The sequence below is a fragment of the Monodelphis domestica genome, chromosome 2, assembly GCF_027887165.1.
Source record: "Monodelphis domestica isolate mMonDom1 chromosome 2, mMonDom1.pri, whole genome shotgun sequence".
Taxonomy (NCBI): Eukaryota; Metazoa; Chordata; class Mammalia; order Didelphimorphia; family Didelphidae; genus Monodelphis; species Monodelphis domestica.
Window position 1 is genome coordinate 302,496,463 of NC_077228.1, and position 15,022 is coordinate 302,511,484.

Genomic DNA, 15,022 nt, shown 5'->3' on the forward strand with positions numbered 1-15,022 from the left:
GCTTCAAGAAAAATATTGCTGATTAGTAAGAGGGAGAGAAATCTCTTTTCTCCCATTTCACCCTCTACTAAAGGTGCAAACAAGTCTTGAAAAATTTAATATTTCCTCCAAAGCTGAATCCTAAGAACTGACTTAGAGTGAGGATAGCATGAAAGACTAAAGTGGCATGATTATTCTTAGACAATTGATACCAGTTCCCTGCGTCCCACCAATTGACTGCATCTAATGGCCAACTTTAAATGCTCTCCCCTATGCTTTCCTGCCAGGGTTATGTAGTTATATATAATTAGAAAATAATATAATTTTATCTCCAAAGTATAAAAATTCTAAATATACCACCCTGCTCTCCAATTAGCTATCTATTTCTCTTGAGTGAAGTAGATACATTTATAGTCAAATTCTAGTCATTCTCATCCAACAAAGGTGACATAGAAAAAAGATTTTGTAGTGACTTGAGATTATAAATATATTGAAATTGTTGGATTTGCCACTCTCCCAAAACCAGGATGAATAATAGCTTCTTTTTTCATAACATTTTTATTTATTTCATTAAATATTTCCAAAATAAAAGTAAAAATATTAACATTCATTTAAAAATTTTGAGTTTCAAATTCTCTCTCTTCCTACCTTCCTCAAATAAATTTTAAAAGTGTGTGCTTCAATTTGCATTCAGAGCACCTTAGTTCTCTGTAGAATTTTTATCATGAGTCCTTCAGAATTGCCTTGGATGAATCACTATGTTGATCAGAGTAGCCGAAGCATCCTTATAATATTGCGATTACTATGCACATTATTCTCCTGGTTCTTCTCACTTCACTTTGAAACAGTTTGTGTAAGTTTTCCAAGGTTTTTCTAAAACCATCCTGCTCATCATTTTTAATAGTATAATAGTATTCTTTTATTATATACAACAACTTGTCACTTCTCAATTGATGGGCATCCCTTCTATGTTCAATTCTTTAGGTCCTTTCCCCTTTTATCTGACCTTTTTTTTGGGGGAGGGGAATACAGTAGTGGTATTGTTGGGTTAAAAGGTATGCACAGTTTTATAGCTTTTTGGGTATCATTTCAAATTCTTCTTCAGGATGGTTAGACTTGGTCTTTACTCCACCAGGGTAAGATAGCATCTCAATTTTCTCATATCCCCAACAGCATTTCATTTTCCTCTTCTGTCATATTAGCCAATATAATAGGTGTGTGGTGATATATCAAAGTTGTTTTAATTTGTATTTCTTTAATCAGTAGTGATTTACAGAATTTTTTTTCCTACCTGTCACTATTGGTAGCTTTGATTTCTCTTTCTAAAAACTGCCCATTCATATCCATTTTATCAACTGGGAAATAACTCTTATTTTTATAAATCAAACTCAGTACCCAATAAGTTTGAGAAATGAGGCTATTATCAAAGAAACTTACTGAAGATTTTTTTTGTTTTCCTTTTAATTTTGCCTGAATTTTTTATGTTTATATAAAAGCTTTTTAATTTCATGTTGCAGAATTCTCCATTCTCCAAAATTCTCCAAGTGCTCCACCTACAATACTTTACAAAAAACACAAGCTCCAAAAAAAAGAGCCCTGAAGTGTGGGTCTCAGCCAAATGTATCTCCTAAGCATCCTTATTTAAAATGAGGATGTAACTTAAAAGGATGCTGGGAATGTAGCTCAGGTGTTGCAAGTTTTCCATTTGCACACTAGTTTGACCTTGTCTTGGTATATCATATGAGGTGTTAAGCTATACCCAAACTACTTTCCAGTTTTCCGAGAATATTTTGTGAAACATTGACTTCTTATCACCAAATCTTAGATATTTGGCTTTATCAAAACCCAGAAAACTATGGTTCCTTACTGCTGAGTATTGTTACCTAATCTATTCTACTGAGCCACCATTTAATTTCTTAGCCAGTAGCAGATTGTTTTGATGATTACTGCTTTGTAATATAATTTGAAATTTGGAAGTTCTAGGCTGCCTTACTTAATATTTTTTTCATTGATTCCATTGATATGCTTGACATTTTATTCTTCCAGATGAATTGTTATTTGTTCTAGCTCTATAAAATAATTCATTGGTAATTTGATTGGTTTGGTACTGAATAAGTAAATTGATTTAGGCAGAGCTGTCATTTTTATTATGTTAGCTTGGCATACCCATGAGGAATTAATAGTTCTCCAATTGTTTAGATTTGCCTCTATTTGTGTGAAAAATGTTTTGTAATTGTGTTCAGATAGTCCCTGAGTTTGTATTGGAAGATAGATTCACAAATATTTTATTTGACTGTAGTTATTTTAAATGGAATTTTTCTTTCTGTCTCTTGCTGCTGGATTATGGGGGTAATATATAGAAATGCTAATGGTTTAAATGGGTTGGCTTTCTATCCTGATCATTTGCCAAAGGTGTTAATTGTTTTCATAAGATTTTTGGTTGATTTTTCTGGATTCTCTAAGTATACCACCATGTCATCTGCAAGGAGTGATAATTTTGTTTCCTCATTGCCTATTTTCAATCTTTCAATTTCTTATTTTTGTCTTACCACTATAATTAGCATTTCTAACACAATATTAATAATGGGCATCTTTGTTTCCCACTTGGGAAGGCTTCAAGTTCATCAGTGTTTCAGATAACGATTTCTCTTGGTTTTAGGCAAATACTACTTACCATTTTAAAGAAAACTCCCTTCATTCCTGTGCTTTGATTTTTTTTTTTTTTGGCCAAAAGCTTTTCTATATGTGTGATGTAGTTTTGTTGTTTTTATTATTGAAAAAGCAAATTATGTTGATAGTTTACCTACTATTAAACCATCCCTGTATTCCTGTTATAAATTCTTCCTGGGCATAGTATATCATCTTTGGGATATATTGTTGTAATCCCCTTGCTAGTTTTTAAATTTAAATTTATGCATTAATATTGATTGGGGAAATTGATCTATATTTTTCTTTCTGTGTTTTTCTCTTTCTGGTTTAGACATCAAAACCATATTTGATTCAAGAAGAAACTTAGTATGACTCCTTTATTTTAAAAAATAGTTCATATAGTATTGTGACTAATTGTTCTTTAAGTATTTGATAGAATTTATTTGTAAATCTACCTGGTCTTGGAGAATTTTTCTTAAGGAACATACTGATAACTTGTTCAATTTCTTTTTCTATGGTAGAGCTATTTAATTTAATCTTTTATTATTCTAAACAGCTTATATTTTTAAAAATATTCATCCATTTCACTTAGATTGTCAGTTTTCCTGGCATTTAATTGAGCAAAATAACTCTGAATAAATGCTTTAAGTTCAACTTCATTGGTAATGCATTCATTCTTTTCATTTTGTATGCTTGTTATTTGGTTTTTCTCTCTTTTTTATTCAAATTAACCAGTGGCTTATTTATTTTATTGCTTTTTTTACTCCTTGTTTTGATTATTAGTTCAATGATTTTCTTAATTTAAATTTTGTTAAATTCTCCTTTGATTTTTGGGATTTCCAGTTGGGTGTTTAATTGAAGATTTTTGATTTGTTCTTTTTCTAGTTGTTTGTTTTAGTTGTATGCCAGGCTTGTTGATATACTTTATCTTTCTTTTATTGATTTATGAATTTTGAGATATAAAATTTCCCTTGAATATTTCTTTGCATTCCACAAAATTTGGAATCTTGTCTTGTTGTCATTGTCTTTAATAAAATTATTGAATGTTTCTATAATTTGTTCTTTGAGCCACTCATTCTTTATAATAATTTATTTTTGATTAATTTTTATTCTATGCTTCTTTAGCCCTTAATTGAATGTAATTTTGTCATATTATGAACTGAAGAAGCTCACATTTAATATTTCTTCTTTTTTAAATGCTGTTGTGAGGTTTTTATCTTGAGGTCAGTTTTTGTAAAGGTGACACATAGAGCTAAGAAAAAAGAGATGCTTCTTTGTACTCACATTCAGTTTCCTCTAAAAGTTCGATATTTGTAAATTCTGTAAGATTCTATTCATCTCCCTAACTCCTTTCTTGTTTATTTTATGGTTAGATTTATCTAACTGGGAGGGGAAAGTAAAAGTCTCCCATTAGTATAATGTTTATATCCTCCTGTAATTTACTTATATTTTCCTTTAAGGATTTGAATGTTCTGCCATTTGGTATATAAATGTTTACTATTGATATTGTTTCATTGTCTATGGTGCCTTTTAGCAAGATGTAGTTTTCCTACTAATTTCTTTTAACTTGATCTGTATTTGCTTTTGCTTTGTCTGAGATTATGATTATTACCCTTGTCTTTCTGACTTCAGTTGAAGCATAATTTGTACTCTAGCCTCTTATTTTAATTCTTCATGTTTCTTGTTGAATTTCAGTTTCTAATCCATTCTGCAATCTGCTTTTGTTTTATGTTTGAGTTCACCCCATTCCCATTCAGTAAATATTATTAACTGTGCATTTCCTTCCATCCTACTTTCTTTGGTTTATTCTTCTTTCTCTTTATATCCTATCCCTCTTCTCAAGTTTGTTTTGCTTCTGATCACTGCCTTCTTTTATCACTATCCTTTTTTATCACTACTCCCTTTTTCTTACCTCTTTCCCCTTCTACTTCCCTGTTGGGTATGATAAGCTTCTATTACCAGGTGCGTGTGCGTGCGTGCGTGAGTGTGTGTATGCACGCATGTGTCTATATCTACATCTTCATAGCATCTTTTTTGAGCCAATTCAGATGTGAATGAGGTTCAAGTGTTGCACATACAGCACATTTTCTTCTCTACTATAAACACTCTTTCTTATACGCTTATATTATGCATCTATGACATCCCTCGTTTTCACCTATCCATTTTCCCTATATAATCCCAACATAATAAATATCCCTGTATGCCCTTTTTATGTACAAATTTTAAAACTTCCTTAATAATAAATGCTGTTCTTATAAGTTTCATATATCATCTCTCCAGGTAGAAAGATAAACCATTTAACCTTGTTTATTCCTTTATTATCTCTTTTTCATTTTTACATTATTTCACTTTTCTTGAGTCTTATATTTGAAAGTCAAATTAAAAAAAATTCAGTAAGCCTTAATTTTTAACTCAATTTAAAAATATTATTTAATTTTATTTTCCAAATTACATATTGAGACAATTTTTAATATATATTTTTTGACATTTTTCAGTCCACATTCTCTCTCCCTCTAAGACCTCTGCTCTCCCTAAGAAGGCAGGTAATATGAAATGTTATACATATAATATAATACATATGCCCATGTTCATCATGTTGTGAAACAAGACTCATTGCTTACAGTAGAGAAAATTTCATGGAGGAAATAAAGCAAAGGATGTTATTTTTTTAAGATTTAAGATTTTAAGGTTTTAAGACTCATTCAAACTCCATTTGTTTCTTCTTTAGTGGTGACCATCCTTTTTGCTCATGAGTCTCTTGGAGTTGTCCTAGGCCATTAGCTTATTAGTATTATGCCTTTCATAGTTGATCATCATACATTATTGTTGTTATTGGGTACAACATTATCCTGATTCTGCTCACTTAACTTTGTCTCACTTCATTGATGTTTTTCCAGGTTTTTCATTCTACTTGCAACATTTTGTACATGACTTGGGAGCTCTGGAATTTAGTTTTAACATTTCTGTGGATTTTCTCTTTGAGATCTGTTTTAGGTGGTGATTGAAAGAACTCTCAATTTCTATTTTACCCTCTGGTTCTATAACATTAGGACAACTTTCCTTGATAATTTCTTGAAATATGATGCCTTATGAAATACAATCTTTCATCATGGCTTTCAGATAATCCAATAATTCTCTAAATTACCTCTCTGTGATACTTTTACAGGTCAGTTGTTTTTCCTCTGAAGTATTTTATGCTTATTTTATTTTTTCATTGTTTTGGTTTTGTTTTCTTGAAGTTTTATGGAGTATTTAACTTTTATTTGATCAATTATAATTCCTAAAGAATTATTTTCTTTAGTGAAATTTTGTAACTTTACCATTTGACCAGTTCTCTTTTAAAATATTTTTCTTCAGTTTATCAAGCTGTTAACTTTCTTTTCAAAAATGTCTTCCTTTGCTCTCGTTTCTTTATCTAATATTCCTACACAACTTTAATTTCATTTTGAAAATCATTATTTAGTTCTTCCAGGAATTCTTGTCATGTGTACATCAAATTCATATTTTTTTTCTATTTAGAACTTTGATTGTAGCTCTTTTGACTTTATTTTTTTCTTCTGAGTTCGTGTCTTAATATTGCCTGCCACCACAAATTATTATGGCTAGTTTATTTTTTTGTTTGCTCATTTCCCCACCTTATTTCTCGAATTTAAACTTTATGTTAAAGTTGGGTTCTATTTCCAACATGGGAATAGAGATGAGTCTCTATCTCAAGCTTCAGAATTTTTTAACTTCTATTTTTAGATCTAGTTCTGGGCACTTAGAAATTTTAAGTGCTTCTAAGATCATTTTCCTTCTGGCCTGTACTCTTATCCTTATCCATTAATGGCTCAACCATTAGTTTTTCAGAATCCCTGTTATCTTTGGACCAGATGTTATACCATCTCTTAAAGTTCCTGAGCCCTTGGACCTAGAATTGATGTTGCTCCTCAGGGGTTCTGCTCCCTTTTGACTGAAAATCAGCTAATTTTTAACCTTGAATTATGACCCAGAAGAGGGTTTAGGCAAACCAGCAGCTGATCCTACCTCCATTGCTAGCACAGAGATTTCTTGTGATATTTTTCTGACAAGTTGAAGGTCTCCTTACCCACTCTTGTTTGAGAGTTCCTAAAGTTGCCTTTATTTCTGTTGCCAACACTTAGTCCTTCTATAGGTGTTTCACACACATGAACTTCAGGTCTTTTTCACCCCTTAGTTACAGATCTCTCTTCTCTAGCTCCTATGTGGTGTCAAGATGGAAGAATGTCTTACTTACACCTTTTAAGGTCTCTGCTACTCCAGAATTTGATTGGAGGCATTATTTCAAAGTTGTTTGGTGAGGAATGTTGGGGAAACTGGGCTGAATCTTTTCTCTATTTTCTCATATTGACTCTGCCCCCAAAAGCCAGCGAATTCTTTCTTCAGTTACCACTAATGATAATTTCATTGTTCAAAAGGTAATAGAGTCATTAAGTAAAGTTAATTTTTCTCTGAAAATCACTAATGGGAAAAATCAGTCTAGGGAGAAAAATGAGAGGAACATGGAGGTGAAATCATAAGTTTTTTCTTGAGCTTTTGGTATAGGAAAGATAAGCTGGTCATACACTAAAATGCAACCCAGATTTGATTAGAACAGATTTCAAAGGATTCAGAGGAAGAAATGGTATGATCCTATGAACTCAAATGTCACAGAAGAGGCTGTCCTACAAGGAATGGGCTATTTAATACTTAAATTCATAATAACAAAGTAGAAAATTCTAAGAAGAAAAATGGGAGTTGTATGTAGAGACCAGTATGCATACACAAAGGATTCATCAATCATTTTAGATTTTTAAGGCTTTCTACAAAACAGAAATTAGGAAATTTAACAGAACACAAAAAGCAAAGCTGAGCACAGCAGCATAATGTGAGGACTTATAAATCTCAAATGAGTTGGAGCAAGTGAGGAGAATAAAATTTTGTTTTTGTTTTTATTTTAGTTGTGTAGGGGAAAAGTTGAAAATTGAGTAAGGGGTAAATTAATGCTTAAGGGAGATGGGATTATGATAATTGGAAAAAGTCAGAAAGTCTATTTAATTATTTTTTTCTTGCCTAGGAAAAATTATCTTTGAAGTGAAAAGGTAGGACAAAAATGGATGCTAGTGATTTAATACTCAAGTTAGGAGATGTACGTAAAGAGATAAAAAGGAAGGAAGTAGAAAGAGACAACCTAGCTTTTTTTTGGCAATTTCAATTACCTGGCCCAGGCAATTTATATCCTTGGATTGTAAAAGAATTGATTGATATGATTGTTAAAGCACTTTTGGTGATATATGCAAGATCATGTAGAACAAGAGGACTAAATAACTGAATTTTAAACAGTCATAACTTTTTTTTTTTAAGAAGAGAAGGGAACCACAAATTACAGACTAGTGAATTAGATTTTGATTTCTGGGCAAAATTCTAGAACAATTCTGACTAATGAACATCTATTATAAAAAACAAAACAAAACCGAAGTAATGCTCACAGTCTACATAGTTTCACCAAGAACAAGTCACACTAGATTAATCTTATTTCCATTTTTTTTTTTGGTCAGGGTTGTTAAACTGGTTGATTGGAGGAATGTAGTAGCTATAATTTCTCTTGATTTTAGCAAAACATTTGATGGAGTATCTCATACTGTTGTCATGGGAAAAATGTAGATAAGAGAGCTAGATGATAATGTAATTAGTTGGATTTGAAACTGGTTGGATAATTTTACCTAAACCAGTAATTATTAATGAATTAATGACAATATGCAAGGAGATTTTCAGTGGAGTGCTCCATGAATCTGTACTAGGCTCTATGCTATTGAAAATTTTACCAAAGACTTAGTTAAAAGTATAGATGGTAACTTCATCAAATATGTAGATTATGACTGGGTGGGAAGTAAAATGAACATCTGATGATAGGGTCAAGATGGAAAAAAATAATCTTTTCATTTTTATTACTAGTAGTATTATTTTTAAAACCCTTACTCTCTTCTTAGAATCAACTCTAAGTGTTGGTTCTAAAGTGAAAGAGTGGTAAGGGTTAGGCAGTTAAGGCTAAGTGACTTGCATAGGGTCACACAGTTAGGAAGAATCTGAGGTCAAATTAAAACCCAGGACTTCCTTCCATTAGGCCTGGATCTCTGTCCTCTGAGCTACCCTGTAAAAAGTGATCTTTTTAAAAAAATCAATTTATTTATCCAATTTAGAACATTATTCCTTGGTTACAAGAATCATATTATTTCCCTTCCTCCCCTACCCCCACCCAAGTCAATTTTCTGGCCCAATTTATTTGATTGTTCTTCCCTTTTTGAATCAATTTCAATGCATGTAAGAATTGAGTATTTCCTATCTCCAACCTTTTTACCCTTCCATTGTATTGATGGTCTCCCCCCTCCCCTGCCATGAGCTTCTTTGTGACATAAACTTACCCCCTTTTCTTTCTTTTCCCATTTCTTTTAGTATTAACCACTTTTAAAAGCTCTAGTTGCATATATACGTATATATATTTATATACACATATATGAATTTATGCATACATATATCTCTATACATATTTATGTCTTGTCCTTTCATCCTATACAGTTTGTCACTATTCCCTCTAAGTGTAATTCTTCTCACTGCCCAGGTGATAATAACAATTTTTAAGAGTTACCAATGACTTCTTTTCTTATAGGGATACATATCATTTTAACTTATTGAGTCTCTTAAAAAAAAGGGTTTTTTGTTGTTTTGTTTTTCTTTTTTCGCTCTTTCTTAATTACCTCTTAATGATTCTCTTGAGTTTAGTGCTTGGGCATCAAATTTTCTGTTCATGCCTCGTCTTTTCTTTACAAATGCTTAGAATTCTTCTATTTTGTTAAATGACCATACTTTTCCCTATAAGAATATAGTCAGTTTTGCTGGGCAATTGATTCTTGGTTGTAGACTTAGTTCCCTTGCTTTATGGAATATCATATACCATGACTTTTAGTCCTTCAGTGTAGATGCAGCCAGATCCTGTGTTATCCTCACTGTGGTTCCATGGTATTTGAATGACATCTTCTTAGCAGCTTATAATATTTTTTCCTTGGTCTGATAGTTCTTGAATTTGGCTATAACATTCCTGGGTGTTGTCAGTTGGGGATTAAGTACAGGAGGTGATCTGTGGATTCTTTCAATCTCCACTTTCCCCTCTTGTTCTAGAATATCGGGGCAGTTTTCTTGAATAATTTCCTGTAGTATTATGACCAGGATTTTTCTTTTGTCATGGTCTTCTGATAGACCAAAGATTCTTAAGTTGTCCCTCCTGGAATGATTTTGTGAATGAGGTGTTACATATTTTTCCTCAATTTTTTCATTCTTTTGATTTTGTTTTATAGTGTCCTGCTGCCTTGTGAAGTCACTTGTTTCTAGTTGTTATGTTGTAGATCTTAAAGAATGAATTTCATCCCTGGATTTTTGGTCATCCTCCTTCTGGTCTGATTTTCTTTTGAGGTCATCTTTCATTTCCTTTGCCTCATTTTCGAGCTGGTTGGTTTTGGCTTTCAAGACACTATTTTCTTGTTTTAGTTCAAGTGCCTCTGTTTCCAGATGACTTATTTTAGTTTTTAAGTTCTTTTCCCAGTTGTCTTCAGCCTCTCTTAATTGTGTTCTGAATTGTATTTTGAATTCTTCCAGAACCTGTATCCAATTCTCTGGGGTTTCTGTTTTTTTACTTGGTGTTCCATCATCCTTCTCTGTTCTCTTTGCTCTTTGTTCATTGCCCATATAGAAGCTGTTGATTGTAGTTTCTTTTTCCTTTTTCTGTTTTTTGCTCATATTTACCCCTTCTTTACTCCCTGCAGTTGCCTGAGCTCTTGCTCCTCTCATCTTTTTGTGATTTGGGGCTTTTCTTTCTTCATTCTCCCTTGAAGCTTTGTCAGCAAATCTCTCAGCACAGTCTGTGGGGGAGGGGTGTGGAGCTTGAACCTCCCTGCCCTCTGAAGACTTTGATGGGATTAAGTAATGCTGGGTTGCTGGATGTGCCCTGAGGCCAAAACCTTAGAAGGGGTGGGCAATATGGAGTGTCTCTGCTGCTGCAAGTAGGCTGCCTGCTCTGTGCTCTGCATTTCTTCTCTAACTGCTTCTCCACTGCCTGTGTTGGAAGCTCTGAGCTTGGCACAGCTTTGCACACAAAGTACTCACTCAAGACCAGCACCTTTGCCCACCCAGAGGTTCTAGCTGCCACTGGAGTCATAGAGCTCTAGGTGGGGGAGGGGTCCTGGGACCTTCCTTCTTCCTTCCCCTTAAATTGGAGTGTTTTAGAATTCCAGCTTTTGGGGGTGTACCTTTTAAGTTGAGTCCAGCAGGAAGGTTCCTTGGCTCTGTCTTGTTAGGTTTGATTTTTAATCTAGGAACATTTAGTTTGGTATCAGTAAGGAAGGATTTTCAGAGGTCTGAACTTTTGTTGCCTCTAAGCCGCCATCTTGACTCTACCTCCTCTCACCTGGAAAAAGTGATCTCAACAAGCTAGATCATTGGGCCAAACTCCAAATATGAAAATTTATAGGGACAAATATAAAATTTTTAGCTTGGTTCAAAAACTGATTTCATAGGTTTTAAATTTTAGAAACATAATTAGACAAAATATTTTCTGAAAAAGATTGAGGATTTTTTTTTTGGAAACAAACTCGGCATGAGTCACAACATTACATGGCAGACAAAATAACTAATTGGATGTTGGACTCTTTTTAGAGTGAGAGAAGGAAGTAATAGCAGTCTTACTGTGAAAGAGGATATTCTTTCTCCCTCTACATGTTACGTTCTAGTCTTCTGATTGGTAGAATTTAACAGATATATATATATATATATATATATATATATATATATATATATACACATTTAACAGGTTCAAGTTGTGGTCAGAAAGCATATGTTAAATGTCTTGGATGGCAGAACAGGAAAAAAGCAGAATAAAAATAATGATGAGAGTCACTCTCTGTATGGAAGATTTTGAATCATTTGGGATACAACTGGCTTCAGCATAAGTGTAAGAAGATGGGAATATCATAAGAATAAAAAGTTAAAAAGAACAAGAAAACCTATAAACAAAAAAGTTTTATCTTAAGATTGAAGCTATGAACCGGATTTTTCTTCCTTGCTGAGGCAGGATTGAGACAAATTCTTTGTTTATCTGTAAACCAGCCTCTTGGGTGGTAAAGTAATTAAATGAGCCAGGGAGAGTCATTTGGAGAAAAGTGTACATGTGCAGTGAGGCAATTCTAAAAGCTACGTGATTATTCCTGGCATCTACAAGACCCATCTCTTGCTTGACTGAGGTCCGAGTCCTTTAATCATAGAGGTTCAGAAAGGGACAGAAGGAAGAGCATAAATTGACTGAGTGGACAGGAAGTGAGGCACTTTTCTTGGAACCACAGTTTTAAGAGTGCTCTAGGTCTGGTTCTGGGCTTGCTGCCAAGGGAGGTGGTGAAGAACTAGCCAGTCACACATGGCTCATGCTTCTCTCTCTCTCTCTCTCTCTCTCTCTCTCACCCACTTTTTAATTTAATGAATAATAATTTAAAAATTAAGATACATTCTTCAGAGAATTTCAATTGTACACACATGCAAGTATTCTTCCTTTCAAACAAATTACCTTGGAAGGCAACCTTTTGACTTTTATCTTTGCATCTTCAATAACTCACAGAAAGACTGACACATAGTAGGCATTTAATAAAGACTTCTTTGATTAATTAATTTGTACTTTTCCCTGTGGTTGTATCATTACTTAAATCTTCCCTATCATTCTATTACACTATTGGGAAGTCTTTTCAGGCTACTGTATTTTTTAAAATAATCTCCATATGACTAATATTAATGCTCTGAGGATGAATTAGATTTTTAGAACTAAGCAAAGGTTATTTATTATTTCATTCACTCACAGCCAGATATTGAGTAAGGTAGCTCATCAAATTGAGTCATCTTATTTTGGGTTAAAAACAAGGCATGCCTATAAATTAATGAGCCCAATTTTCTATTGTTTCCTGGAAAATAGACCAAAAACCTATTCCATTATTTTAAAAAAATGAATTCAAACATATTTTGAATGAACAACATATCTATGGAGTGAGTGAGTGCCCCTAAAGCAGCGGTTCTCAACCTCTCAATTTGTAGCAATGAGAATACATAATGCATATCAGGTATTTACATTCTGAATCATAACTGTAGCAAAATTACAGTTTTGAAGTAGCCACCAAAATAATTTTTTGGTTTGGGGTCACTGCAACATGAGCAACTGTATTGCGGGGTCACGACATTAGAAAGGTTGAGAACCAGTGCCCTAAAGGGAGATATTGACAATTTGGGTGAACAAGTTCTTGTAATTAGTCTGTCTATTCTTGTGTTTTCATCAGTGCAGGCAACTCTCATACAATCCTTTATCCTTATCCTTTAGTGTAAAATTGCCTATTGCTTAGTTAAGCTTATAGCTTTGTTGATGAGGCTACTGAAAGGTTAAGAAGTTGGCCAGTTGTCACTTGGCATGAGTCAGAGGCCAGCCTTGAATCTGGTCTTCTTGATTCTAGGGTCATCTTTGTGTCAATTATCACCATGCTTCTTTTCAAGTTCTTGATCCCTCCCGAACCAGTCTTTTTTTACTTTAAAGTAAGACCTCATAATCCCATTGGAGAAATTCTGAGGTAGAACTATATCCAAAAAGCTGCTTCTATGTAAGAAAGTATCTTTAAGTCAGGGAATGCTTCAATAAATTAAAAGAAAAATTCAAGGGGGAAAAAATCCCTTGATATTTGAAGAATTTAGTTCAGGCAGGAAGCTTAATTTTTTTTCTCCCTCCTTCACAGCTGGGTATTCCTTTGAAGCCCTAGATAAAGAAACTTGACCATGACATTCATTTCTGATAAAAATCTCATATCAAAAATATTTTGTTTATTATTAGGCACTAGATGAACCTTCCAAGTCAGAAAGGATCACCAAGGACAGCACATTAGATTCACATCTGGAGGTAATGAAAACAAATATCCTTGGCTTTTGGTCTAGAATCCCAAAGCATGGTGCTAACCCAGTGACTGGTTTCGATTTTTCTAGTTCTGTTCCCCCGCACAGCTCAGGCAGCAAACTGAAGAGCTCTGTGCTGCCATTGATAAGGTCTTACAGGAATCCTTGTCCATGGTAATGCCTTAGACTAGACCATTTGATTCAAATATTTGTTTTGTTTTTCTTCATCTCCCCTTTATCATGGCACCATTCATCATATCCCCTTTATCCCCATCCCCTATTTTTACTCCCAGCATTCTTCAGATTCTCCTTCAAGTTCCATGCAAACAGGACTGGGTTCTGATGGAAATAAAGTACGTGAGTTTTCCATGTAATTAACCTAAACACCTTCATAGACTGCTTATTCTGACTTATCAATTCACAAGTATTTATTACATAGTTACTACTTGCCTGGCACTGAAGAAAAAGTGTGCAGTGTTTGCTTCATGCATGTTTAGGTCTTCTGTGCAAATATATGTGTGTGCAACCGGTGTGTATAATAACATAGACCACTTTAGAAATACAGAAATAGGAAGCCTATGGTCCTGCACCATAATACAAATATTAACATGGGAAGCCACAGCATGTAAAGGGGCTCTCGTTGGCATGTGTTTTTCTGTTTACTTTTTCAGACCTTTCTGGGATTCTTCCATCTTTGGCCCTTCCTCCTTCCTCTTTCCAATTCTCTTTCTTCCTATTTTTCCATCTTGTCCTCCTCCTCCCCCTTTCTTTCTCTCCTTTCTTTCCCCACTTCTCTCTTTCCCCTTTATCTTCCTTCCTCTTCTAGTCATAATCAATATGTAAACCAATATGATTCCGATAGTTTCACTCTGCATTGTTTCACATAGGTCTTTTCACATTTCCTTGTATATTTGAGATTTTATCATTTGGGAAATACCATAATTGAATTAATATTCTATAATGGATCCAGTCATCTAATTGTTAGACATATAGGTTGCTTCTCATTTTTTTCTATTTTAAATAGAGCAACTATCAATATTTTGTACAGATATACATTTTGGTTTGTTTTATAATACTTTTATAATAGAATGCTAAAAACATGATGTTTGTGACATTTCATTTTGCTATATTGTCCTCCAAACCATTTGAACCAGAAGGAGAACAGATTGACTCTTTGCCTTCAGAAGAGTAATCTTAATATCTTTTTTTCTGATTCCATTTCATCAGAAATAAAGTCAATAATAAAGTATGTGCTAGCTTTAAACCCATGACTCCAAATGCTCAGAGTAAGAGGCAGTTCACCTTATAGTTAGGGTATTAGATTTGTAGTCAAGATGACCTGAGTTCAAATCCTGTTTTTGATAATTATTAAATGTATTATTGTGAGCAAGACATATATGTCTTTAACTTTCTTATTAACTTTCTAATTAGT

At 33.5% G+C, this 15,022-nt stretch overlaps 1 protein-coding gene across 23 annotated transcripts in view; it reads left to right on the plus strand.

Annotated features, from left to right (window-relative positions):
- MLIP (muscular LMNA interacting protein) overlaps positions 1-15,022 on the plus strand; it is a 394,551-nt gene that overhangs the window by 227,743 nt on the left and 151,786 nt on the right. For 18 of the 23 annotated variants that reach the window (XR_008916576.1, XR_008916575.1, XM_056818416.1 and 15 more), the window contains 3 exons: positions 13,532-13,597; positions 13,681-13,764; positions 13,884-13,943. The exons of 2 other annotated variants lie outside the window; for them this stretch is intronic. Coding sequence is in view for 19 of the 21 variants with exons in the window: in XM_056818416.1 (XP_056674394.1) it covers positions 13,532-13,597; positions 13,681-13,764; positions 13,884-13,943 (210 nt within the window). In the remaining 2 variants the exon portion in view is untranslated. The remainder of the gene's footprint in view (positions 1-13,531; positions 13,598-13,680; positions 13,765-13,883; positions 13,944-15,022) is intronic. 3 more of the 23 variants (XM_056818414.1, XM_056818430.1, XM_056818415.1) reach the window with 1 other exon arrangement.